Genomic DNA, 26,303 nt, shown 5'->3' on the forward strand with positions numbered 1-26,303 from the left:
TTGGTTAAAATCACAACCATAAGTGGAGATGCCGAAAGAATACTGTATAGGAGAATACTATGTTATAATAGATCTAAAGCAAGATCTGGTGTGATGTATTTTTAGTACATAAACCAGTATCATTTAGAACTTCAGTCTTTTTCTTTGTATTTCAACTTCATTGCAGTTCAGGGTTCATTTTTTGGATATTATTGCTATGGGAGTCCAGGCTATCAAGAAGGTTTTTGAAGTCTACAGTACTTGTATAACAAACGTAATAGCTTCTTTGTTGAGCTTTTTATAGTAGAGACTGGTCTCTACCAAAGCTGCCACTTGTCTCTGATGTTGACTGTGGTGTTTATGTGCAGGTTGTCAAGGTAACATTGTGAAGAGATGTCTAATTTCAATGCCTACATTTATAGACTTTTACAGAGGATGTAGTTCTGGTGGCATCTTCAAGTGACCAATGAGAAGCTCACTTTTTTCAACCAGAAAAAAATGGTGCCATTGGATCAGGGGTCTGTCTTTGCCTCAAGCAAGGGGGTTTAACCCTCCTGTTATGTTGTGGGTCGAATTGACCCATTTTAAAGTTTAAAATTTTTAAAAAATAGTTGGAAGTATTTTTTTGCATGAAACTTTTTCTATTTGTCTTAATAGGTGCACTCTACATGCAAATTGAAAATTTATTCATTTTATACATTTGTAATCCCCCTGCGTCTTCTTTTCTTTTTCAAGTTGAAAGCTACTTTTAAAACCTTCACTGCCAATTGCAGAACAATGGGAAAGCATAGATTTGATATTTTTTTATGTTTTGGTATAAAAACACAAACAATAAATTCAAGCTTGTTCAATTCTAGTTTCTATTTAATTTATGCTGTTGTAAAATATTTCTAAACTTGGAAAAAATGTTAATGAATGAGCATAAATGTTTATATTATGTACTAAAATACGATGACTTGTTTCATTACACGCCTTGAATGTCAAATAACTAGTTTTAATAACATGCCTAGTAATTTCTCCAGTACTTTTAAATACTTTTCTTCAGAAAGCCTTGAATGTTTGGTATTTCTATTATCACCAGTGAAGTCGTTGCTTCCTTTCTCTTTGAAGGAGAAACTAATTTTAGCCTGCTGCCTCTGACTTGTTGTCACTGATCGTGTTGGATTGTCTCATTTCCGTCGCAACATCAGTCAACGTCATTTTTCACATCCTTCTGAGGAGAACCAGTTCTTAGTTAAACATCCTTTACTATGCCCTCTACAGAGTTGCACTGTTGTAATTGCCTACATATATATATATATATATATATATATATATATATATATATATATATATATATATATATATATATATATATATATATATATATATATATATATATATATATATATAGTTCCGGGTGGCAACAGTCTCCAAAACGAACACACCCACCCGGGCGGCAGCAGGCTTCCTGAGCCACGACGACATCGCTGAGTGACAGTTGATTTGACCAACAGGACGCCCCGCAGCAGCAGCGACCTCTCCGTCTGCACAACGGGCGGGATATCCGCAGTAGTAAGCTAGCTAATAACATGGCGAAGACTTACGATTACTTGTTTAAACTACTTTTAATCGGTGATTCGGGAGTCGGGAAAACCTGCGTGCTTTTCAGATTTTCAGAAGATGCCTTCAACTCAACGTTTATCTCAACTATAGGTGAGTGGAGCTCGCATCCTTAACGCCTCAGCTGACTGAAAAGCGGCACCGGAGCTGCCCATCCCGTCATGCTAAATTGGTGCTAACTTTTCTGGCTAGCATTCAGCGACTCAGGAAATGCCCAACCGGCTTCAGAGTGGGGTCTTTAGGAGACCTTCCCTGATTATTAACATGACTTGAATGCTTTGTAAGCACGGATATCACTGATTTGTGTTCGTTTCGAGCCCGTTGTGATTATTTTATAGGCTACACAGACGTTGACAGCTGAGGTAACGTGCTAAAAGGCTAAAGCAAGTTAGTTGGCAGTGTCATTTCCCTTATGACCAGCTGGCCTGTACTTCGATCTGTTGTTGACAATGCAATAAAAAAGTTCCCACTGATCTGAACATCACGAATATTTATCCAAAGTTCATCCATAAAGGCCATTCAGTTTGGCTTATTTTACCGTGTTTAATTAACAGTATGGGTTATTATTACACCAATAAACATTAGCGCAACTCTTAAAATGTGCCGTAATTAACCACAATGACCGGTTTCTATCTGTAATCCAGGTTAGCCACGCAGTTTGTGCAAACAGAGTCGCAGCTATAGGACAATATTTATTCGAATTAAAATTTGCTGAAGTACTGTTATTTTACTTGAATAAACTCTTTGGGTATTTCACCCAAGATGAGTAAAAGAAAATATAGTGATGCACTGATCAGGCTTTTTCTGGCCACCTATTTTTATTATTTCAATCAGCATTAGTTTTAAATCCTTTATGAAATAAAGGATTTATAATAAAATACAAATTTATAGACCAATATATCCCTAACTAATAAATAATTAAACCACAAATAGTACATATTGTGATTGACATAAAAGGCATGTATTACTATTATAATGTAAAATATGTCCTGACATTTCATATCTTCACTCATTAGCGTAGTTTGTTCATATATTGGACAAAGTATGCCAACTATAGATATGACTGTGACATCTCATAGTTAGATCTATGAGTTGCTTTTTTGCCATGACAGTACAATTAAAAGCCTTTTTTTTCTAAAGGAGGTTGGGCAAGTCAACGTAAAACCTTTCCAACAAAGAAACACATTCTAAATCTCAAAATTATTAGAACTTAACACTTTTTTAAGTGGCATCAGTCCCCACATGGATGAGTGGATGTAGCTGATTTCTGGGTGCATGTTTAAAATGCAGTAACTAAATGTTGTTGTTTAAGTGTGATGTTGCAAAATAATACTTCAATATTTCCTAAACAACATACACAGTTTTGTTGCTTCAGGAAAATACTCAGGTTCTGTTTGTTTCTCTTTGTTTTTTTTCCCCCCCAGGTATTGACTTCAAAATCAGAACAATAGAATTAGATGGAAAGAAGATCAAACTACAGATATGGTGAGACGAACAAATGCTGAATATTTAAAACTAGTTCTACGTAGTTCCTAGTATTTATTATCACCATAAGCTTATTTATTTAAGTGGCTACTTACAGCAGCAGTTCTAATAAATGGCAGTGAGAACTGTCTAATGCAGTCTAATTTTGTAAGCCACAGCAGTAAAAAAGGAAACTTCACAGAAATATATTTATTTTTATGTGTGTAGGGACACAGCGGGACAAGAGAGATTCAGGACCATCACAACGGCCTACTACAGGGGAGCCATGGTAAGATGCATTGTCATCTTTACTGATGATACGTTGAAACTGAACAGGTGCAGTGACATTCATTTAGCTACTCGCGGTTAATCCTTTACCTTTTCAGAAACACGCCTCATATTTGTGTTCTTGTTGCGGAGTGTTTTGTTTGCCTCTTGTTTAGTTCAGGCTTAGCTGCATGCCTATGTCTTAATTTTAAAATATACAGATGAGTCAGCTAAACATACATTACAGAAAATTACATTTGATCTAGCATTCAGATAAGTAGGAAATGGAGTCAGTTTTTCAATAATTTTTTTCCTTAAATGTTTTTTTTCTTACTTCTCTAGGGCATCATGTTAGTGTATGACATTACCAACGAGAAGTCCTTTGACAACATCAAGAACTGGATAAGGAATATAGAAGAGGTAAGCACTTAGATTTTTGGTGTCAATATTCTGCAAAGATTACAGTAGTCACCTATTGTAATCACTTATTTACCTCACCATATTTTGTTTTTCCTGCAGCATGCCTCTGCAGACGTAGAGAGGATGGTCCTGGGGAATAAATGTGATGTCAATGACAAGCGACAAGTGTCCAAAGACAGAGGGGAGAAAGTAAGAATAGCTGGGATGTGATGGTGTCTTTTTTTTTTTCCCTTGCATGGTTTCTGACTTTTTTTCTCTGAACCTGTTCAGCTGGCATTGGAGTACGGTATCAAGTTCATGGAGACGAGTGCAAAAGCGAACATCAATGTGGAGAATGTGAGTCCCTTCCTTTTCTTTCTATACTTTTATTACTCATAAAATCAGTGAGAATAGCCCGCATGTTACAGGATGGTGTACAAGTACTTCAGTCTTTTGGGGCTACTTAGTTTTGTGATTATTGAAAAGCAACATTCGGCTGCATTACCAGACTCTATGCTTGTACTATTTTATCTGTAGGAATAAAATAGCGTTAGCTTAATCAATGGCGTGGCGCTTCTTTAATTTCCACACTATTTGTGTTTAGGTGGACAATAAATCAATAACAATGTTTCTGACAATAGACACGTGATCAATTTTGATAGATAATACATCCAATAGTTTTCAGTAATTTCACTGAACTCTGATCTAGAACCGCACAGCATTCTGGGGGATGTAGGCAGAGGAAAGACTTTATCGGGAAGGTTAGAGGCATCAACTAACCTGGCTATCTAGCAACAACAACTTGCACGTCTGCAGTTTTAAAATTTCACTAACAAGCCTCATAACTACTTAAAAATAAAAGGAACGGATAAAGGCTGAAATACCGCCACCAGTTTGGCTCTATTTCAGTTATTTAAAATAAAAATTAAAAAATCAGTAATTATCCATATTAACCGATATAAATATCTTGTATTGCGATACGTTTTTCAGTCATATTGCCAGAAATATTCTAAAGCAGTTGAAAAATTTCTTCAAGTGTGGGGAAACGGCTTCTTTCAGGCAGCTGACCTGCAGCGTGCAGCAACTGGTATCTCTATTGGCTGCTAAAGAGCTCTGACTCTGACACTTTGTTTGGTTTACAATTTGGAGAACTTGAAATCCTAGACATGGTATCAAAAACCTCATTTTAAAGTTTATGTCTGACACTCTTCAGAGTCTACGTATCTGAGGTGCTGCATATTTAATGAGCATAATAAATGGAGACGCCGTCTCCTACATTTGTCTAAACTGGCTCCTTCACAGGGATGAGCCAGTTCGCTGATGTAATAGTGTTGGATTGACACGGCAAGATGACTACATGTTTAATCATGATTCACGTCTGTGGTACATCTGGTTTTATGTGGAGGAAAGATAACAGACCATTTCCTTTCCTTTTCAGTTTTTTTTTTTTTTCCCCCTGATGTTGTCTTCTCACACTACCGCCTCTCCTGAAGCATTCATTTGAGGCACAACTAATGTGCATGCTTGTTTTTGTCTGCAGGCCTTCCTAACCCTAGCCAGAGATATTAAGGCAAAGATGGACAAGAAACTGGTAAGAGTGAAAACACGGTGCGACGCAGTTTACTGGCGGTTGGGGAGAATCGTTTTTTGTTTTTTTTTGCAGTTTTCCCAAAACTGGAAACTCTTTGTCTGTCTATTTCAGGAGGGCAACAACCCTCAGAGCAGCAACCCGGGAGTCAAGTTTTCAGAGCAGCCCAAGAAGAGCAGCTTCTTCCGCTGCACGCTTCTGTGAGAAAGACGGAAGCGCCGACATCCACCATCGCCTTAACTGCGTCCCCCACTGGACAGAACTGGACAGAGCACACTCTGATGCCTGTTTTATTCTTCCTCCCTCGTCTTCCTTCTTCTGATTTATCCTGTGATTAATAAGATATATATATAAAAAAATCCCTCCTAGTCTTCCTACCTGTGGATTTAGCAGCTGCGGCTTCGGTTACACACTGACAGCTTCGACTTGAATCCAGAAATTTTATTCACTTTTAAAGGCTGTCTCCTGGTGAGACATTGAAGACGATCAAACCTTTTCTGCCCCTCTTTTCCTGCCGTCTGTCATTACAAAGTATTTATTTCATTCTTCTAGACAACAGGACCCCAGATTCTGCTACATGTTTGCACTGACAGCTTGGTCGAAATGTTCTTTTGTTTTTACATCTACGACATGTAAAATGCAGCATGTAAATATCTATGTGTATCACTGATTATGAAAACGTACCTTTTACTCATCACACCTCCTCGTGGGATTTACATTTTCTGTCCGTCTTTATCGTCCTTCATAGGTTGAAACATTCCACGCTTCTCGTTAACACTTTGATGTGCAATGTGACGTACGCCGGGCCTCTGGCTTGCGCTTATTAAGTGCGCAGGCGGTTGCCTTGTAGTCGGTGCAGTCTAAGTTAAAGTGAGATGAACAGCCGCACTCGCACCCAAACACTTGGAGGATAGGGCAGGAGGAATCGCAGTGACGATGAAATCATTGTTTTACGCTTTTGTTTTTTTTTTGGTTGTTTTTTTTTACTACTTGATCCACTTATCCGTTCCAATGGGGGAACACGTACTCGACAACTTCCTGGGCCTTGGATTGGGGCTGTGCTGTAGCAGTATTTATGGAGTGAAACATGACATAGCACCAAAATGACAAAGTGCCCTTTTTATGTTCTTATTGAGTATGCACTTTTTCCTTTATGTTCTTCCTGTTTATACAAAAAAAAACGTTCTTAACATTTATTGACTTTTGCAAGTCTTAACTGAAAGAAACAAAAGATATTAATGCACAAGAGATTTATTTACCCTCTTTGGTCCTTCTGAAAAACACCTGAGCTGTGACGCCTCTGTCGTCTAAGCCATCGAGTCCCATTAGTCTTTTACCAAAGCATTCCCACTTGCTGGTTGAATGTTTCTGCAGATCGCAGTTAAAGACGGTCTGCGTCGTAGTGAAGCTGCCGTCGCAGCATTCTGCCTGCGCATGGTAAAACCTAAAGAAAACAAACAAACGGTTTTGCACATGTGATTCCATATGCTTTATTTGAAATTAGGAATGCACTGATTTCCAGAATTTTCTTCACACGGTTAAAAATAGGAAATTATTAGAAATCTGAGTTCATATCAGAGGTCATTCCAATGAGAGCCTCTTAATTACTCGTGGTGCTGTAAAAGTTACTGAATCACACCTGTAACTTCATGTTTAGTCTGTGGTTAACTTGGTTTGCCTTCAGCAGTTCTCTGAAGACCCATTTGATTAAAGCACCATTTGATTAGTGAATTGATTCTCTGTCTTTCGGAATCGGACCGTGTTCACATATCTTCAACATTCCTAAAGTCAGGTTGGGATTTCCTCAGAGATTATCGATGGACTCGGTGTGGAACACATCAAATAAATACTTCAGCAATTGTAAATAAGATCTTCGATGATTGTACTGTAGTTTCATAAATCCTATTTATCTACACTTTTTGTAGATATATGTACCTTTGATTTATTAAAAAGATTCTTTGACATGTTGTGGTGTTCTCTGTTGAGAATCTGGATCTGGGTTTTTCTTTATGAGTGCAGTGCTTCACTCTGATTTTCTGCAGTTTTCAATCAGAAATCACATGAGAGGTTCCTGTTTTAGGTGAGTTAATGTCAGGTTTTCCCATTTGCAACTTGGTATTTGTTTGCTTATAAGGTCTGTTGCATTTAAGGAAGTAAGGAACATGTGATCGGTTGGATACACGTCAATCTCAGCAATCAGTATGATTCACAATAAGATTTTAAAAAGTACTTTACTAGGACTGGTTTATGCAACTTGCTTGTATTTTTACCTTTAATCTCATTACATTTTCTAAAATTTTACCTGGAGATGCTGTTCAAAACCAGTTATGATAAAATAAATTGGTTAAAAGTCTTGTCACCTAACGTAAATGTGTTTTTATGAAATGTTAATCGATTATCAGCACAACATTCATGCTTGTTTATGCTGAAGGAAACGGATGCTGGTTTTCAAAAATCATTTACAGATAAGATTTGACAAGTTTGACTAAAATAACTCCATAAATATTACAACCACATTTTGCTGCATTTCTATATTCTATCCATAGATTATAAAATGGATTAATGCTGAGTTTTGACTAACCTAACACATGAATATTGTTAGATATAAGCCACTCCATTGTTATTCTTGTACTGGTGAAAAGTAAGTTCTTGCCTGAGTCTCAAGTCTTTTGGGACTTCCTGGATTGTTCTGTGTAGAGCTCTGTTGCTGGAAATGTGCTCAGGGTGATCTTCAATGTTAGTTTTTGCATTTTCCATGTTGACAAAAAAGATCTAATTTTGATCTCATCTGACCAGAAGATCGTCTTCCTTGAATGTTTTCTATAAAACAGGAAACAGGATTTTCTATTGCTTCTGTTTCCATGATATCTTTCTGCTCCTTTTCCATAGAGGTCATATTTATGGAGAGACTTACCAATAGTATTTGGTAGAGTTACTCTGAGCTGCCTTTCTCATTTGTTTGACCACCTACTGTCAGTTTTGGTGGGCAGTAATGTCATGATAAACATGAAATGTTGTTTTATTACTGAACTGTGTTTTAAACATCTCCAAAACTTTAACCCTATGTCCCTCGGTCATTGTGACGCTATTTTATTAGTTATTTTTCTCCACTAAATCTGTGAGGCCTTTAAACAGCCTTTATACTGATATTAAGTTTGTTTTTGTTTTTCAGGGATACCAGAGTAAGACAGGCTGAATGTAAATATCCATGCCAGTTTTTGAAGATCTGTAAATATTTGTTTAAAAAAAAAAAAGCCATGCAACATTTTCCTTACACTTTGCTTTTATGTGATACTTTGAGGTTAACTATATACAATTTTGTGAGAAGCTTGAAGTTGTAACATGGCAGAGTAAGAAACAGTATTTAATGGTTCACTTTTCATTTGGGTTCCCATTTGAAAGTGCTGCTAGACATGTGTGTGTGTCGGTTCCTCCAGGTACTCACACTTCCTCCAACAGGTGAAAAACACATGTGCCAGGTTAATTCACAACTCTGAATTGGACTCTAGGTAAAAGTGAATTTGTTCATAGTTAATTTTGTGTGTGATGATGGCCAGGCAACCTTTCCAAGGTGAACTGCACCTCTCACCTCCTGACAGCTTGTGGAGGCCCCAGCAGAACCTCATAACCTTATAAGGGCTCAACAACTGAAGAATGTGTAGAGTTTGCATTTTGTTTATCCTTCTACACCGGTATTTTCTTGGTTTTGTGCAAATATGAAGTATTTTTAAACACTCTTTTGTCAGTTTATAAAGGTTTTAGTTTTCAAGAGTGAAAATGTGGGTCATTTAAATACCTCACACAATCTTTCTCACTTTAATCCCATTCTAGATTTTCCACAGTTCGCAGCAAGCTAAATAAGACGACCCTGATGGACTATTAAAGACAACATAATAAGATTTTGTTCTGTTAATCTACTCCTCTGCTAATACATATTCTGCACAAGACATGTGCAATTAATAAAAATCTACATCTTACACTAGTTCAAACTACTTTCCTTGATGTGAATAATATTTTTTTTCAAATGATAAATACTTCTGCATGCAAAATTTCAATTCCATTTTTTCTATTTAGTACTTGTTTTTATATTATCCATTCTCAAGGCATCTTTGGTGCCTTTATTTGTCATGGGATGTGCTTTAGTGTTTTGGTGTGTAAATGAACAGAATTGGATTCTCAATTAAGCATCAAAGCATACTTTTTAACAAAGCTGGAATAAGATGAGCTTTGTTATTTAAACCTCTGCAGAAAAGACCACTTTTGGAGGAAATCCTAACTGCTCTCACAGCATGAGTTTGATAAAATGTGATGTTTCGCAACACATAACTTTCACTTTTGTGTTGCAAGTGTTTCTGCATTACTGCTGACTGCCACACTTTCATTTCTGTCCTGTGCTACGAAAATAATTAATTTTATATCTGGCAGATCGTGGAAAGCTGTCTGAATAAACACACGCTGTCTGAAAGGAGAGCTTCATACCCAAAATGACCTCTTGTGCACACCTATAACTAATCTAAGAAAATAACTGGCCACTGGTACACTTCCTCTTCCTGAAAGTAGGTCAAACGTGTGTGTATTATAAGCTGCAGCCTGCAATTGTTTTTTTTAAAATATATTAACTGCTTGCGCAGGACAGAGATGTAAAGGGAGAACACAAAGTGACAAAAAACCAGGTTACAGCAAAGCTTTTACTTGCTTTTACCCTCCATTCATGCTAAAACACAGTTCAATCTATCAAATAAAATGGCTCCCTTTCTTTTGTGGAAACAAATGTGCGAATGCTTGTAAAGAGTGCATTTACATGCAAATGGAGAAGAATCCTCGAAAAAATACTTCCGTGGCGTCCAACACTTCTGTTTTATAAACAGTCACAAAGGGAAATCCGTGTGCTTTGACCTTTATTCAGGCATCATCTGAGTCACTTGTCATGTTGGAGGGCCTTTCTGAAACGCCTTTGTGGAAGTTCAGTGAATCAGATCATAAAGCTGTTAATTTGTCACTGAAAGCACACAGCAGACTAATTCATTTGTTGACTGGGATTTTATTGTCTTCCACAAAGTCTCTCCTGGTAATGCCTGCAGGGATGGTTAATTTCCTTTTGTATTAAATCTAAAAAGGTTTCCAACTGAAAACAGCAAAAGGTGGAGTTTTGTGTGTCACCTGTCAGAGCTGACCATTAGAATTTTCACAAAAACCAGCTTGTTCTGACATCACAATCTGGCTCCTGGCAAGCCAGAAGAGTAAATGAAGACTGATGAAGACTCAGGCTCCAGTTTGTAATGGATCGTTGCTTTTATTGTAGCTTCAGGGTCATTGTCCAAGTTTCAATTCAGGAAAAAAATGACTGAAGATTTACTGGAATACTAAATTAAAAACACTCACATAGCCTCTTATCTTTGAGCAGCTGTGGGTTATGTAACACTGACAGGAGCGTAAGTCAAGTCATGATGAGCCACTCAATTGTTGTTTTTCCCTCATAATGTTAAACACATGAGAACATCTTCTTCCACAGAAATAGAAATCCCATTCAGAGGTGATTTAACCCTCTGTTTGACCAAGTATCAGACATCTGGATACAAACAATGCACTGTAAGAGGATTTACACGCACTTTCAACTTTTTCAAAACAATGTGTGGCATTACAACATCAGTAGATGGTCTAGAGATGTCTAGACTACTACTCTGTAGTTGCTTAACTACTCTGTAGTTAAGCAACTAACCACGATTATGAACTACTGTTCATAATCATGGAACTGAATGAAAATTATACAAATTTGGGTTTTTACATTTTTATGAGTAAGTTGTGGTGTGTATTTATAGTCAGCGCCTTTTCCCTGATGCCCATAAATAAAATTCACTACAATCAGCTGCCTTTAGGCATCAATAAATCGTTGGATAGATTCAACCTGAGTGTAAGTCAACCTCAATAATAATACAGTTGTACAGTGAAAGGATTGGGGGTTAGAGGACATTACACTTGGTGAACAAGACATCATTTATACTAAGGAACACAGCAGTCGGGTCAGGGATAAAGTTGATTAATAGCTGGTATTAATTCATGAAACAGTATCTTAAACATTGAGCATCTCATAAAGCACTATTAAATCCATTATCCTAAAACTGAAAGAGGATGGCACATCTACAGCCCTATTGGACTCAGAGGCGATGCAGGAACAGCATTAATCAGAAAACCAGCCAAGAGGCCTGTGGTACCTCAGGAGGGCCTGCAATGATCTACGGCTCAAGAGGGGCAATTTGATGAGGGAGCAGCAAGTTATGCGCTTCACAAATCTGGCCTTCAGGGAAGAACTACAAGAAGAAAACTGTTGTGGAAGAAAGACAAATGAAATCCCATTTGCAATGTGCAACATCTGGTACAAAGTCCTCTGGTAAGATGAGACCAAACTTGACCTTTTGCCCAACAAACAAAATGCTGTGTGGAAAACTGATATCAAATATCAGCCTCAAAAACTATGAAGCAAAGTGGTGCAAGTATCCATCCTTCTGTTAGGTTTCTTTTCTGCAGCAGAGATGAGGGAAGCTGGTCAAAGGTCGTAGGACAGATGGATGGTCGAAGAAAACGGCAAATATTTGAAAATATTTTGCGAATGTAAAACACTGTATTTTGGTTTTTTCCAAATATGTGTCCCTGAATGTGCTGCTGTCACGGGAAGACTTTGTCTCCGCCCCCACGCAGGTGTTGACAAGTGACTGAGTTCTGCAGCGTCATTTCACCCTGAAGCTATCGGAAAAGGTGAGTCACATTTGTGTTGCTCTGAGCTTAGATTTACTCAGCAAAAAGAACTGCTGTGAATCTTCATTGTCATAAACTGTAGCAGAGTTCTGTTTTAGTCTTTAAAAGCAGCTTATTTTCTTTGATTTGAATGAAAATAGTTAGAAGTTAAAGTTTGCTTTTGTGAAAAGTTTTAGACAGGAAAAAAGGTTCTCAGTGCATTACATGAGAACACTTCCTAAAAAAAGAACAACGAATACCGAGGAGGGTTTAGTGAACACTGTGTACAAATATATAATGTAAGGAGTCAGTGAAATAAGTAATTTGGGTGCGCATTACAACAGAACTACATGATGTTTTTATTTTGTCAGGACGATGGAGCGGAGTCAGCCGACACAGGGTCAACAGGATCCTTTTACCTGGTTCACGGAGTCCCAGCTCCGGTCTGTGTTTGGGAACGGCTCGGTTCCAGATTGGTTTCATGGGATCATTACGAGGAAGTAAGTTTTCAAAGTCTATCACCATCTGCCATCTGCCACTGCAGCAGTAGGAACGTACAGGGGAGAGCTGGGCTCTTACAAATCACACACAGGAATGATATCAGTGTCACAAGGTGCAGTGATTGTTTTAGCAACCTTAAAATAGCTTGCTAACTCAAGCTATTTTAAGGTTGCTTTAATGAGTTTCTTGAAAACAATCAAATACAAAGCATACAGTTTTTAAAGAAAGTTAAAAAAAGAGAAAATACATAAAGACCAATTAATGAAACTTTTGCTTAAAATTTCAAACTTTGAATCTTCACCAGTTACTGAACAGGAAATAAATGGTGAGCACGGCCCTGTACAGATGTTCACATAGAGCCACTTTAAAAGTACCATACCATCCTCACTGTGAAACATGGTGGTGGTAGCATTATGGTAGGGGGTGGTTTTCTTCAGCAGGAAAAAGGAAGTTAATCAAAGTTGGGGGCAAGGTGAATGGAGTTAAATACAGAATAATCCTTTAGAGGAACAAAAAATAAGAAAACAGCATATAAAATCGCGTTAAAATGCATTGAAGTTGGTGGATGTGGCGTGACAAAACATTTCCTCCAGCAGATGTTTCCCCCCACCTGCAACAGTGCAAGTAATCACCAGCTGAAATGCAAGTTGATTTTTATTAGAAAGTCATAATGTGTATCTGGTTTTCAGCTAGTGCATTGTGTAAATGTGCTTCTTCCTATAGCTGCATCTGCAGACATGACTCCCACTGGTATTGGTATTTATGGAGGATCAGTTTCAAACAAAGCAGAAATGACCAGAATCAGCAAGAGAAAGATGCAGAACTGCACAGCAACATTTCTGTCATTCGTTTTATTAAGTTCTTTTCATTGTTCTGTGCTTGTTGCACACCTATGGTGCATGCAGCATAAAAGTGAACCTTGATTGTTTGCAAATTGAAGGAAGGACATCTCTTGCTTGGCCTATTAAAAAAACAATAGTTCTATTTGCTGCAGCTTTGCTGCAATATTTACTCAGTCCTGACCTTTACTTGTGCTACAAATTATTAATTTTCCACACTCTCCAGATCTGCCCACACCCAATTTAAACAATATATGACGAGTTTAAGCTAATCAGTAATGGATGGGTCTCAGTTTACTGCATTGACAACGACTTTGGGATACTTACGATTCTAAAAGAAATCTTTTCTCGAAGCAAAGCAAAACAAACACAGTATATTTAGTTATTATTCTGGACAGGTTATTTTCCATAATTTGTGAATGAGAGAATATGTTGTTATTATGTCAAAGTATTTTTCTGTGGCTATTAAGAAATGGAAAATGTGATAGTGGCGTAGTTCAAAAGACATTTCCAGCTGAAAGTGCATGTGTGAAAGAGGCCTTTGTCTCTGCTGATTTGTGTAGGACAGCAGAGGAACGGCTCACATTGAAGCCGCCTGGCTACTTCCTCATCAGAGTCAGTGAGAGCAGAGTTGGCTACACCCTCTCATATCGGTGAGTGTTCACAGCTTTGATGTGCCGTTTGACAAAGAGGTCAAATAATCATCACTCCGTTGTGTGGGCCTACCTCAGTGTAAACGAACACTCCAGACATTTCATGATTGATGTCCTGGAGGACGGCCAGTACATCATATTAGGGGAGAACAGGACTCACAGGAGTCTGCAGGACCTGGTGGACTTTCACCGCCGGAATCCCATCATGCCTTTCAATCAGGTGCTCACAGTTGCTTGTGGACAGGTAAGAATATAAATGTCTCTTCTCCTCGATACAAATTTGCATCCTCAAAACTGATATGGTTTTGATGAATATTGAAAAATATCTCAATAAAAAAATTGCAAACAATTGTGTGCAAGTTGAATTAAGTCCAGACGTGAATCAGTGCCTGCTTTGTCCCATCTTATTTTAGTCATCAGCTGACCGTATAGACTATGCAGAACTACTGTTCTCCCAAAGACCCCGAAGCTACACCACCAGTATGCTACCAAATAACCTCCGACAGCCCAACCCATGTCACCCACAACAAGCGGACGAGCTCCCACCCGCCCTTCCTTACCGACCCAACAACCTGAGCAACTCTGCACTCTTTGTCCCAAACAGCCAACCAAACAGACTCTACCCTAGTTTGGAGGACGATTTTCAACACTTCACCTCTCCTCTTTCTGCTTCGGTAATGTGACAAGAAAAGCCTTTTTTGTGGTCAAACTGCCTAGATGGAAACAGTTTTGTTGCTTCAAGAAGAATGTTTATGTATGCATTTTTGATTTACATTTTGTGGTAAATAATGATTCTTACTTTTTAATATCCATTTTTTTTATTTTACAGAGTTTACTTTTTTACTCTACATTGCATTTTGGTTCCCTTTTAACTTTTATTGAGGCAGCCTTTGTCTTTGCAATAACCCAGGATTTCAACAACATTTTGCATTTTCTGCTTTACATTTAGTTACAAAAGCAGACATGCCTGCAGGGCAAAAAGCAGTTTTGAGCTGCAGGGTGGTGAGGTTATTAACACTACTGCCTCAACTTGGGTTTGACTTCCAGCTGGGGCTTTTCTTTGTGCCGTTTTTATGTTCTCACCCTGCATGCAAGTACTCTGGCTTCCTAAAACATACATGCTAAGTTAGATGTTGGAGGTTAATGCGCACCTTCATGTTTCTGTTCCTCTCAAAAATTAAAACAACCAGACACCACAGTTTGTGGCCCACTGTTTATCCACTATTAAGTTTTTTTTTTTTTGCAGATGCAATGAAGTGATTGAAGAGACTACAATTTCTTTGCCTGTTGGAACATTTATCTACCTTAAACCTCTGAGACTGATCACCAACTTATTGCACTCCATGTTTAAGGAGTGCAATAAGTTGGACTCTTTAAGAGTCCAACTTTTAAGAGACACGAGTGAGATTTTCAAATTTAAATCCTTGTGCCCTGTGTTTCATGTTTCTGATCTGCAGCCAGCACCAAGTATGAGAAATAACTCTCCGTGGATCCAGCCTCCTGAAGTCCCTTTGAGGAATCATGTTGTCCAAAATCAAAACCTTGTCTGCAGCAGAACAACCTTGGTGTCCGACAGCTCCTCTACACGGTCAGCCACCGAGAGAAAACTCTTCACCAACATCCAGCCAGTGAAGTTTCAGGAACTGAGGCCATCAGTCGTTGTGAACCTAAAGGGCCTCAAGAAGAAATTCCAGAAGAAGACGAGCAACCCACAGGAAAACGTCTATGCAGAGATTACTAAAGGGCCAAATGACAGCAGCGAAGTCATGGAAAACGAATACCAGGAAATCACAGGAGAGCTCACATTTCATGCTCCCCCTCAACACCACACAGATGTGAGACTAAACGATTCAATGCTACCTCAGGAGTACAGATCACCTCCACCTTTTGCTCCAGGCTACTGAGATCCTGGCATTCATTTTAAAGCTCCCCCTATTGACTGTGTTGTGAATTACACTGCAACCCCATTTGTAGATAGTAAAGAGAAATCGCCAGATCAAGAAATCTTGACTACAAATTTGTGATGTGCAGAAAGGGAATGAATAATATGCAGGCATGTATTTTGTTTTCACAACATAAACCACCATATATAACTTATATGACATCTTCCTTTGAAAACTGATTATCCAAATTAATCCAAATCTAATTTGGCTTTAAAAAAAATTATTTTTGTTCCGTTTAGACAGAGTCAGATTCACTGTTACACTCTTTGAATTTTTTGTGACAACCTACAAAGTAACACATGTAAATAAAGGTAACCAGCTGCAATTTTAGGCATTAACTTTCCAGAGGGTTGTTTAACACTTTAATGAAGTAACAAATCCCTGCAAAGAAAACTTGTGAAAAAAATGTTGTCGAATGCTACCACAGACAAATGGGTGATACATTTGATAACATCTGTTATCAAAAAGGTGCAACTGGAAGAGAGAAAATGAATACTGGTTATACTGGTTTCACAGCTATAACAGTTGTTGCAAACAGTTTTCATGGAAATATGTATAATGTATAATATGTACCTCTGTAACTTTCTAATGTATATTCAATGCAGACTTTGGTGGATGCAAAACATGTTATTTCACATGTATACTTTTGATAGGTAGATGTAATGTCATTAAATAACCCAAATAAAGCACTTTAAGATATGCACATTGTAGTATTTGCAAATCCTATGCAGTAGATAATTAATTTTTAAACACAAAGAGCCTTTCAGTACACGCTCTGGTGTTTTGTCCCTGCCAGAGTTTCGGATCTTGTAGATTACATTTTTCAAGACAGATCAGTGTGCTGCATTCCAGTTTAATAGGAAACACATGTTCTACATTCATCATCAAGCTTGGAAGAACAGCACCAGCTAAATTTAAAGATGGACTTTGCAAGAACAGAGGCTTATCATAGAAGATGTTTTAGGCAAATACAAAATTTCATTGTGCAATATTTTACTGGACAGATTGACTGTTTTTAGAATTTGAGAATTTAACAGAAAAAAAACCCAAACACTGTAATTTATTTGCAACTTCACAGTAGGCCTGTATAAATAAAAGGCTTACTGTGGGGAAGTGTTCAGCTTCCATGCAAATACTCACACAGTTTACCTTTAGGTATAGATGCATATACATGAACACCATGTAAGCATGGAAGCAAGTACAATAGTGCAATACGATGGAGATACAAGGGTTATGTAGCAACATCCAAGATATTGGATGTTAGTCCCTTCCCAAATGTCATTGCTCATCATAATAAAACATTTCATATTTGATAGTTGAAAACAAACATAAATTGTTCATGTTTGGGGGAGAGATTGGCAGCTGGAACTGGGGCACAAGTCCTGCATAAACTCTTTGACCATCTCTGGGGAAGAGTGTTTTTTTTAGTAAGGAAAGTTATACAATTATTAGTGTCTGCATGACAAGTACGCGTGTTTATTAAAAGTTAAATTAAGACACAGATTATGTGATTATTAAACCAGTTTCATAGCATGTGATCCACAGGGAGTTATTCTGACTTTTTGTTGTTCATTGAGCAATAAGAATTATTATATTAACAATAATAATAATATAACTAGAAAATTCCTGAAGAAATTTAACTGGGGCCTGCCAAAGTGTGCCCGTCGGTTTGGACCCAGCGTTCTGATGCTAAGAATTTGCATCAATGCTAAAGAAAGCTGCAATGTAATCAATAGAATCACAAGAATGTTAAGTAAGCTGGACATGCAACATTCAGTATGATAAAGTAAGTGTATTAGCTAAAATGAGCAAATATGCTAATGTAAGCATAAATACTTTCAGTAGCATGTGGGGTATCATTAGAATGTTTACTGTCATTTACTTACTCCATTAAGTATACTAAACATGGCTAATAAGTCTGAAAAATAGAAAATAGCTTATTTAAGCTAAAAGGCTAATGCTAATGAACTGCCTTGCTGCGCAAGGCAGTTCCCTAACCTCGGATAAACAGATAATGCAGAAAGATATCACTGCACCGCCTGCGGCGGTGCACTGTCCAGAGGGGCATATTGAGGCTTTTATTTTGAAATTTGCAGTAAGCTTCATATTAAATGCCCACACTAATCCAATGTGTAAGAGTGCTTTGGATAAACCAGTCACATAAAGCCAAAAAGAGCAATTACATGATGTAAAAATTGCCAAAGCTTTTATTTTGAAATTTTTGTTTAGCTTCATTTGAAAGGGTCAAAGTCATCCCATGTGTAACAGTCATTGGATTAAATCAGTCATATAACGCTCAAAAAAGCAATGACCTGATGTAAAAATTTTCAAGGGCTTTTATTTTGAAATTTTCAGTAAGCTTCATTTCAAAGGGCTAGACTCATCCCATGTGTAACAGTGACAGGGTTAAATGAGTTATATACAGCCCATAGCAGCAAGTTGTTCTAAAGGCCAGCTCAGTCCTCCTCTGTTTTAACTGAACTACTAGTTAGAACTACAGTGATGCGTATTTGTAGTCCTCAGCAGCTCTCCCTGCTCTGGGTTCCGTTGCCATGGTAAATAATCCTCTCTGCCAGCTGTGAGTGAGACATCCAGGGGAGACAATTCTCTGTTTGAGCCAGCCAGTTTGACTAAAAAGCATGGCAAAAACTGTTTCCCTGCTCGGGAACCGTAATACATATTCGAAAACCGCTTGAAGCATATGAGAGGGCTATTTGTCGTCTCACATAGTCCCGCCATTCATATCTCTACCTCACTCACAGTATTAACAGCGATGAGATAAAAAAAGTGTGTGCCAAGGTCTGAAATTTTTCAGAAATACATGGAAGTGAATCAGTGAGATCTGTCTGCTACCCTGGCGCATGACTTTGCTCTGAAGCACCTGGAGAGAAAACTGTAAGCGCTAGATAATTTTTGAAAACATTTGACCGGAGCAGGCATGCGTATCAATGTCATGACCAAGTTTGATACCAATCATGCAATATTTGTGAGCGTGAGGGCGAGTTAAAAAATGATTTGGGGTCAAAATGTCGCTCTGATTCTCACTCTAGAGGAGCAGCCTTCACACTCTGATTTTTCCAAAAATCAAAAACTTTGGGTCGCTTAGAAAGAAGTTGTGGACAAACCATAATACATATTGACGTGCTGTCTTCACTTTAAAAGAGATCACGGACGTATCTACAAAATGAAGTTTGAATGGCGTTTCTACATGAAGTTATGACGACACAGAAAATCCTCAAAAATAGGGTATTTTCAGGATTTACTGGTTGCCTCATCCCCTTGACGACGAGAGATGCACCTGGTGAGCTCGTTAGTGATTTTGGGGTCGTTTTTTGCTTTTTACGTCGCCATGGTAACTCCAAATCCCACCATAAGTAATAGCACACCTCCCGGGATCGAGCCGCACGTTTTGATACCACTTTTGTGGGTGGGCTCGCAGCGGTACGAGCCGCATTCACGGTGACGGAAGAATAAGTTAAGAATAATAATAATAAAGAGACATTCTATTGGGTGTAGAACAATAGGTGCCTGCCATGCAATGCATGGAGGCAGTGACTGACTTGCTTCGCAAGTCAGTCACTGCTCTCCTTATGCATTGCTATGGGCAGGCCCCAACTAGCTCATAGTATTACTTCATATTATAGTCAAATGCAGTACTTTAGACGACTGATCTTGTGCCTAAAAGGAGTATGGTTTCATTTTTAGAGGCTCAGCCCTGCTGTCCGTTTAAGGACATTAATCATTCCTCTCTCTCTGACGCAGCAAGGAATGTCTGGAAAAAGGGCTGCGGCCAGCCATTTAACACCGCCCTCCCTAGCTGCCCGGGTGAATGAAACACGCACATCTGAGTTTGCTGGGAGGCGAGATTACGTCATCTGGGAAGACGCTGGTTTTTTAGCTCGGGATCAGCCTACTAGGAACTCGACAGAAGTTGTTTCTCCACTAAAAACACATTTTTAAAACTTTTACGAAAGCTTTTGTTAAACATTCCTCGGCTCATTTTTTTTTTTTTTTTTTTTTTTTTTTTTTTTAAATCACAGCTAAACGATGTCGTTTGTCCCCGGTCAACCAGTGACTGCAGTTGTGGTAAGTTTAAGAGAGCGACTGTTTCATTGAACTGGTCGCTATTGTTCATCTATTTGGCCAAACGTTGTCGTTAATTAGGGATTAAACTAGTAGGTAGATATGTTTAAACATAAGCGCGAATTAACTATGATACGGTAGTTCTTGTTTACTGTGTTAGTATTTTCTTTGTTTAGAGAAAATGAGAACATTTGTTTCAGTTTAAATCTTAGTTAACTCATTTACATTGAGATAGATAATTTGAATAATCTAAGATGTTAGTCGAATTTAAATTTTATTTTTAGCAGTCTATTTTTTAACAGTTGTTACTTTCACACAGTGTGAAAATGTCCCGACAGCCGCTAGGTGTGTGGGCTCTTCCTAGTCCGTGAACGCAACAAAACAGTATATATTTTTTTCATCCTTTGTTTTTAAATTCCTGGCTTTATTTTGACTGTATTGTAAACTAGAAAGATCGGCATGAACAATTCACTACAGTGGTTCTCTCTGTGGTTAATTTACGGACTTACTTTTATTTCCCCTTTTTTCGTAACATTAACGTGATGAAATGACTCGAGAACTGGAAAAAAATAATAACAATCTTTGTCATATGCTAACATGTATTTTCTTTGTAGAACAAAAAAAAGGCCTTTAATTAGTATCTGATATCCATCGATCCATTGTTTTTACCCGCTTTCCCTTGCAGGGGTGTGTTATTGGTAGTACCCTGACAGAAGCCGCACATGGAGAACATGTGGGACAAGTCAACAGAAAGGTTCTGTTGACTTGCAGAACCTATCTGTCACATCAGTCTGTGATGTTTGTATGATAATAATATAGATTTTCTGGTTGTTTTATCAGCCGATGGAAGTTTTTTTGTTGTTGTTTTTCCCCCCCATTGAATTCATTTTTCTTTTTAATTCAAATGTTTTTTTGTTTTTTTTTGTTTTTGTTTTTTTAGCAAATTCCTGCTTATCTCTCCATTCTCTTTCAGCTTTTCCTGAACTCACCTCTGATTTTTATTTTATTTTATTTATTTATTTTTTTATAGGCTTGATGTCTGTGGTCCTTTTCTAGTCCAGTGCATGATTACTACTTTGCTAATTGTTCCTCCTCAACAATCAAGCAGTGATCTATTTTTTTTTTTTTTTAGTTTTCTGGCAGGTTTGATTTAAGGTTCATCTGGCCAGTTCCAGCTAGAGACCCAGAAGAGTTTAGAAAACTCTAAATGTTTTAGTCTTGCTTGCTGAACAACCAACCAGTTGTCAAGAAGGTAGCTTCTAATTATAGTTATAAATATTTTTGTCCCAAATCACTTCCTGCTGCAGCTTTGTGCTGTTATTTTTGAAGCTTTTCTTCCCGTTACCTTCCCGCTCATTGTGCATGGTGGTAAGATAAACGTACATTGTTGTCCAGCCTTTTTTTCCACAGTTCTAGTTGTTTAGGTGCGTTGCCGTCTTCTGGTCACCATTTCCAATTTCTAAGCTGCAACACACATCCGTCTTTCTTTCTTTTTGCAATTACATGTTTTCTTCTATTTGCTATTGTTGCCCATGGCTGCAAGGCTTTAAAAAGGAGAAGCTTTTTATCTGGAAATCTTGACTCATTGGCTGATCGACAACATCACTGAAGTCATCTCTAGACTTCATTGTATTAGAGAGACTCTGTGGTTATTCATCACCGCACACACAGGCGGCCTTTGTGTTGGAGGAGCTCTAGAGTCAGACCCGTCCATCTGTCTGCAGCTGATTGTCACTCTACAGGAAACTTATTGATCCATCTTCCATGTTTTTTGGCTTGATTTGGCAGGAAATGTCTCAAAATCAACTCTTATGTTGTGAAGATGCTCCCTGATGGTGCAGAAATATTGAATGCTTTAATTAGCAACAAGTTTTATTTTGCACAAGCATTTCTTTGTAGTAGAAGGGGGAAAAAAACCTGCACAGCTGCAATTGTGCCATGCTCATAAATCAGCATGAGCCTTTTTTCATTCAGTGTCATCAACAGAAAGAAAAAAAAAGGCCTGAAGAGACGATAATGCCGATAATTAAAATGACGTCGATAGTTTTAATTTATCGCACAATTAATTGATTTATCTTTTATCATGACAGGCCTAATATCTGATTTTGTTTGGTTATTTTCTTATAGCAAAGAATTGAAATCCAGAAGCTGCGCCAAGGAGAAAACCTGATTCTGGGCTTCAGCATCGGAGGGGGTATCGACCAGGACCCCGGGCAGAACCCCTTCTCTGAGGACAAGTCAGATAAGGTCAGAAAACAAACATCTAAGCAGTCATATCTACTGGCTGTTTCTTATAAAGGCTCTTTAACCTTGAGCTAAACTAAGATACATATTCTTTTATGCTACAGAGGAACAGGAAAGTTCCTGTTATTTAACTTGGCATATGGGTGAGCTGTAAGTAAAGAACAGGCCTGAACGTATCGTTAGTAGCCTCATGTGAGAACAAGCCAGACCCAAATATGTGAGTAATAGAAAGACGTACTGCAGGTTTATGCAGACTGATGTACTACCTGATTATTGCATAAACTCTCTAAGCTGGTGGAAGTTTTTGAGAAGAAGTCATTATAGAGAAAATATTATCTGTATTTAGCAATGTGTGTAAAAGCAGTGTGTGGTCTGCAGGGAATCTATGTGACCAGGATAACTCCAGGAGGACCAGCAGAAGATGCAGACTTGAGAATAGGAGACAAAATCATGCAGGTGGGTAGTAACAACTCCCGTCATTGGATGCAAAAGCCACAAGATGGCGTTGTAGGGAGCAGTAAAAAAAAAAAAAAGCTGCAAGTTTTATTGCTTATCCTGGACTGAACCTTGAAAATACTGTCCTCCTTCCTGCCAGGTGAACGGCTGGGATATGACCATGGTGACTCACGACCAGGCTCGTAAAAAACTGACAAAGAAGAATGAAGACGTGGTGAGGCTACTGATAACCAGGAAGTCTCTGGAAGAAGCGGTTAAACATTCAAAGGGGAGCCATCCCAGACAGTGATCTGCCTGCACAGACTAATGCGAGGACAACACAGGACAGAGTAGTTTTATAAATGCTACAGACATCTCCAAATGCAGCTGCCCTGTGGCCTGTAAAGCTACATCAATGCAAAGAAAACAAACAGATTCAAGTCCATCCATTTAACATTTGGTGATTTATTGAGTTATCTGAGGCTCGAGTTTAATCCCAATTGCTATAAACTTATCAGCTTTCCCTTTAAGACCTGTTCCTACTGATAGATAGATGGATAGATAGAAACTTTATTCATCCCTTTGGGATTTACCCTCAGGGAAATTGTAGTTCAGTCTCCCACACAGCACCAATACATCAAAAACTTAAACAATTAATTTTTTATACTTATTGTAGCTCAGTAAGAAATGAAACCACCTGAACAGTGAACCGAGTTAGATCTTCACACTACAGCACACGAATGTAATACCAGGTTTACCTTTTGTAACTTTTGACCACTGGCAGAACAAAATACAAAGGCTTGGAAAGCAGAAATGTTGATTGTGTTAATGAGTGTTGAACAAAATGATTCCTTCATCCTGATTTAGCTGATATTTGTTAAATTAATCTAGTTAGCATTCAGAAAACGGGTACTGTAACTAAATCATATTGATCACACTTAAACAGTTTTCCTCTCATCTAAAGCAAAGAACCAATATTCTGCTATCCAGAATAAATGCCAAAGTTAAAGCCAAAATGCAGGGTTAATGATATATTTTTTTCTTTCTAACTGATAGAGTATGCTGTGTCAGTATCATGGTTTATTATTATTTACTGGTCATTTTCTTGCTTTGAGTCGACCAACTTTCTAGATCTGATTAAAGTGACTGAAAATCTAAAACAAGTTGTTTACACAAACAGCATTTTTTAAATACATTTCAAATATATCTGGATGGCACCAGTCATGGTTTTTCAATAATTCTTTGTATACATTTTAAGCCCCTTGACATTTACCAGGTTAAGAATTAAGAGTCATGTTGTCATATTTTTATTCATTAGAAGCTGGACAGGAAAATGTGCAGCTAGAAAATGAGAACACATGCATCGGGAATCAAACCGGGGACTGTAGTCTCCGACACTGAAACATTTGTGTTTTATTAGAAATATTTCCCACTAAACCCGACTTTGTACAGATAAAATAAAATCAAGAAATGTTTTGAAATACAAAAACCAAGTTCAAATATATTAAATCAACACCAAAAACAATAAACTGTGTTTCCAATTTTCTCTTTTGTTTGTGTTGTTTGGGTTAAAATCACTTATTTAGGCCCACCGCTGACAGAAAATAATGTTCAGATTTAATTCTTCTACTAATTAGTATTTGGTTTAGCATTAAAACAATCCATAATCCATATAATTTATGGATTATATTCACTAATCATTTATGGCTGAGTGACAATGTGTTTTTATTATTCTGATTTTGAGTTAAAAAAAACAGGTATGTATGTAATTTTTTTCACTGGCATGTTTGATTTTATGTAATAAAAACATATTTGAAATAATTAAGATTGAGTTTGAAGTTTTTAAAGTATCCACTCTAAACCTTCCAGGTTAAAACTGATTTGAATCCGAGGCAAAATGTTTTTTTGCTTTACTTTTCTCACTTTATACACCAATTAGCTATATTGAGCTATTGCAGATGTTTTATTTCTAATTTCTGTGAAGAAGATAACTTTTTTGAGGGATTAGCAAGGTAAATAAGACAACATTTCTTATCAATGTTTTGCTTTTATTTTCTCCAGACTACCACTCATGACATTGCGCAATCCTGATGTATGTTTTTCCATATGTGGAATATTGTTAACACACAAATCTAACATGATGTATATTTTTGCCTCTCGAGTATTTTTATGGTCCAAGGTCTGAATAATCAGCTGACATTTCAAAGCAGAACAATCTATACTCTGACCTTTCTGTTTATCCTGTGGCTTTTTGATGTACAGAGCTTTTTGCACTTTCATCTCCTAAATATTGGAAATCTATCCCAAATGAAGCCGTCTAAGATATCGTGAGACCCCAAGTAGGACTTAAATGAATGCCTGTTGTTTTGACTCTGGTTCAATCGGTAATTATTAAAAATCTGATCAGTGGTGTTTGTTCTTTGAGGAGAGAATTAACACTGCCGCATAATGTTTATAGTCATAAAGTAACACCTGGTACATCTTGGGTGAGAGTTGGGGCGATGCTGAGCCAAAATCCTGTCTTTGAGAAATAATTGATGAGCGATCCGTCATTGTGTGTGTGTGTGTGCGCGCACGCTTCAGGGATGAGGAAGCATGCTTCATTCCACTTCTCTGCCCTTCATACTGTTTAGAGACAATAACATGGTTGCACAAACATCTGAGACAAAGCTCAGACTTGCAGCTGCATGAAGCTGTGGTGTTAACACATGGCATGTTGCTGGGTAACTAATGGACAGTTTGTAAGTGGAAGCAATGAGCATCTAAATTCATTACAAGATGCACTGAGGTAATTTAATTGACATGCATTACGTAAAATAATCATGTTTATTTTGGTTGATCTGTTTATATGTTCATTACTTTATCGATGTACTAAATTAAAGCAAATTTCAAATTGGCATTCTATAAAAATCACTTGTAATTAACAGAGCAAGAAAGAAAAAGGCAATTTACACTCAAAGAAAACACTGAGAAAAGTCTTTGTTCTGTGGGCGAGCTAGTAATTACACCAAGCGTGGTTCATACATGATCCATGCCTCCTACATTATGGCATGATAATTGCGTTTCCATGGCAATGCAATCTGCCTCTATCCCTTTTTCCTACACTAAACTGGAACAGGATCATCCGAAATATATATAGATGGTGGAACAACTTTGTTGATTTTTGAGCGTTCAGTGGACATCTCTGTTTTTGCCCTGATTATTAAGACTATCTTAGACTGATGACACTTTGTTTTATTGAGAGTAAGGGTAAGATTTATTGAAAGCCTCTTATTGTGCTGCAGATTCTGCTGTTTTTGTCTTTCCAAAATAAGCATACTTAAAATCTAGCCAAGACACGTCGAGGTCTTAAAAATACACAAAAGTCAGGCTCTTAAAAAAATGTGCAAGAATTCCCATTTTAAAATAAAAACTTCCACCCGTTTCTGCTTTTATGGCTGAAATAACTTTCATGTGAATTAAAAAAAATGTAACAGTATGCAATATTTTAATACAGAGCTGTATAAAAATTTGGGGAAGAGAGACAGAAGCTGCACCACACAGTTGGTCATTTTGGCTTTTGGAAAGAGGTGAA

The 26,303-nt window shown here is 37.7% G+C and overlaps 3 protein-coding genes across 4 annotated transcripts; all 3 read left to right on the forward strand.

Moving 5' to 3' along the window:
• The first annotated feature begins 1,421 nt into the window (after nucleotides 1-1,421).
• On the forward strand, nucleotides 1,422-7,263 carry LOC122838508 (ras-related protein Rab-8A). Its single transcript, XM_044129205.1, has 8 exons — nucleotides 1,422-1,674; nucleotides 3,006-3,066; nucleotides 3,274-3,334; nucleotides 3,655-3,732; nucleotides 3,832-3,921; nucleotides 4,003-4,068; nucleotides 5,252-5,302; nucleotides 5,414-7,263. Exons 1-8 carry the CDS (start codon nucleotides 1,551-1,553, stop codon nucleotides 5,501-5,503), a joined length of 621 nt encoding a protein of 206 aa, XP_043985140.1. The 5' UTR covers nucleotides 1,422-1,550; the 3' UTR covers nucleotides 5,504-7,263.
• Nucleotides 7,264-11,885: 4,622 nt separating this feature from the next.
• Nucleotides 11,886-16,666, forward strand: hsh2d (hematopoietic SH2 domain containing). Of its 2 annotated transcripts, XM_044129207.1 has the most exons (7): nucleotides 11,886-11,908; nucleotides 11,996-12,052; nucleotides 12,403-12,531; nucleotides 13,935-14,024; nucleotides 14,103-14,268; nucleotides 14,438-14,698; nucleotides 15,482-16,666. In XM_044129207.1, the coding sequence occupies exons 3-7, from the start codon at nucleotides 12,407-12,409 to the stop codon at nucleotides 15,926-15,928; spliced, it is 1,089 nt and encodes a 362-aa protein (XP_043985142.1). In that variant the 5' UTR covers nucleotides 11,886-11,908; nucleotides 11,996-12,052; nucleotides 12,403-12,406; the 3' UTR covers nucleotides 15,929-16,666. The 2 variants fall into 2 exon arrangements, with proteins under 2 accessions (XP_043985142.1, XP_043985141.1); XM_044129206.1 differs by lacking the exons at nucleotides 11,886-11,908; nucleotides 11,996-12,052 and adding an exon at nucleotides 12,142-12,330.
• Nucleotides 16,667-19,798: 3,132 nt separating this feature from the next.
• tax1bp3 (Tax1 (human T-cell leukemia virus type I) binding protein 3) lies at nucleotides 19,799-24,554 on the forward strand. The gene is made up of 4 exons (XM_044129208.1): nucleotides 19,799-20,053; nucleotides 22,178-22,297; nucleotides 22,673-22,750; nucleotides 22,890-24,554. Exons 1-4 carry the CDS (start codon nucleotides 20,015-20,017, stop codon nucleotides 23,037-23,039), a joined length of 387 nt encoding a protein of 128 aa, XP_043985143.1. The 5' UTR covers nucleotides 19,799-20,014; the 3' UTR covers nucleotides 23,040-24,554.
• The last annotated feature ends 1,749 nt before the right edge of the window (nucleotides 24,555-26,303 follow it).

This window comes from Gambusia affinis, linkage group LG10 (genome assembly GCF_019740435.1).
Source record: "Gambusia affinis linkage group LG10, SWU_Gaff_1.0, whole genome shotgun sequence".
Classification (NCBI taxonomy): domain Eukaryota; kingdom Metazoa; phylum Chordata; class Actinopteri; order Cyprinodontiformes; family Poeciliidae; genus Gambusia; species Gambusia affinis.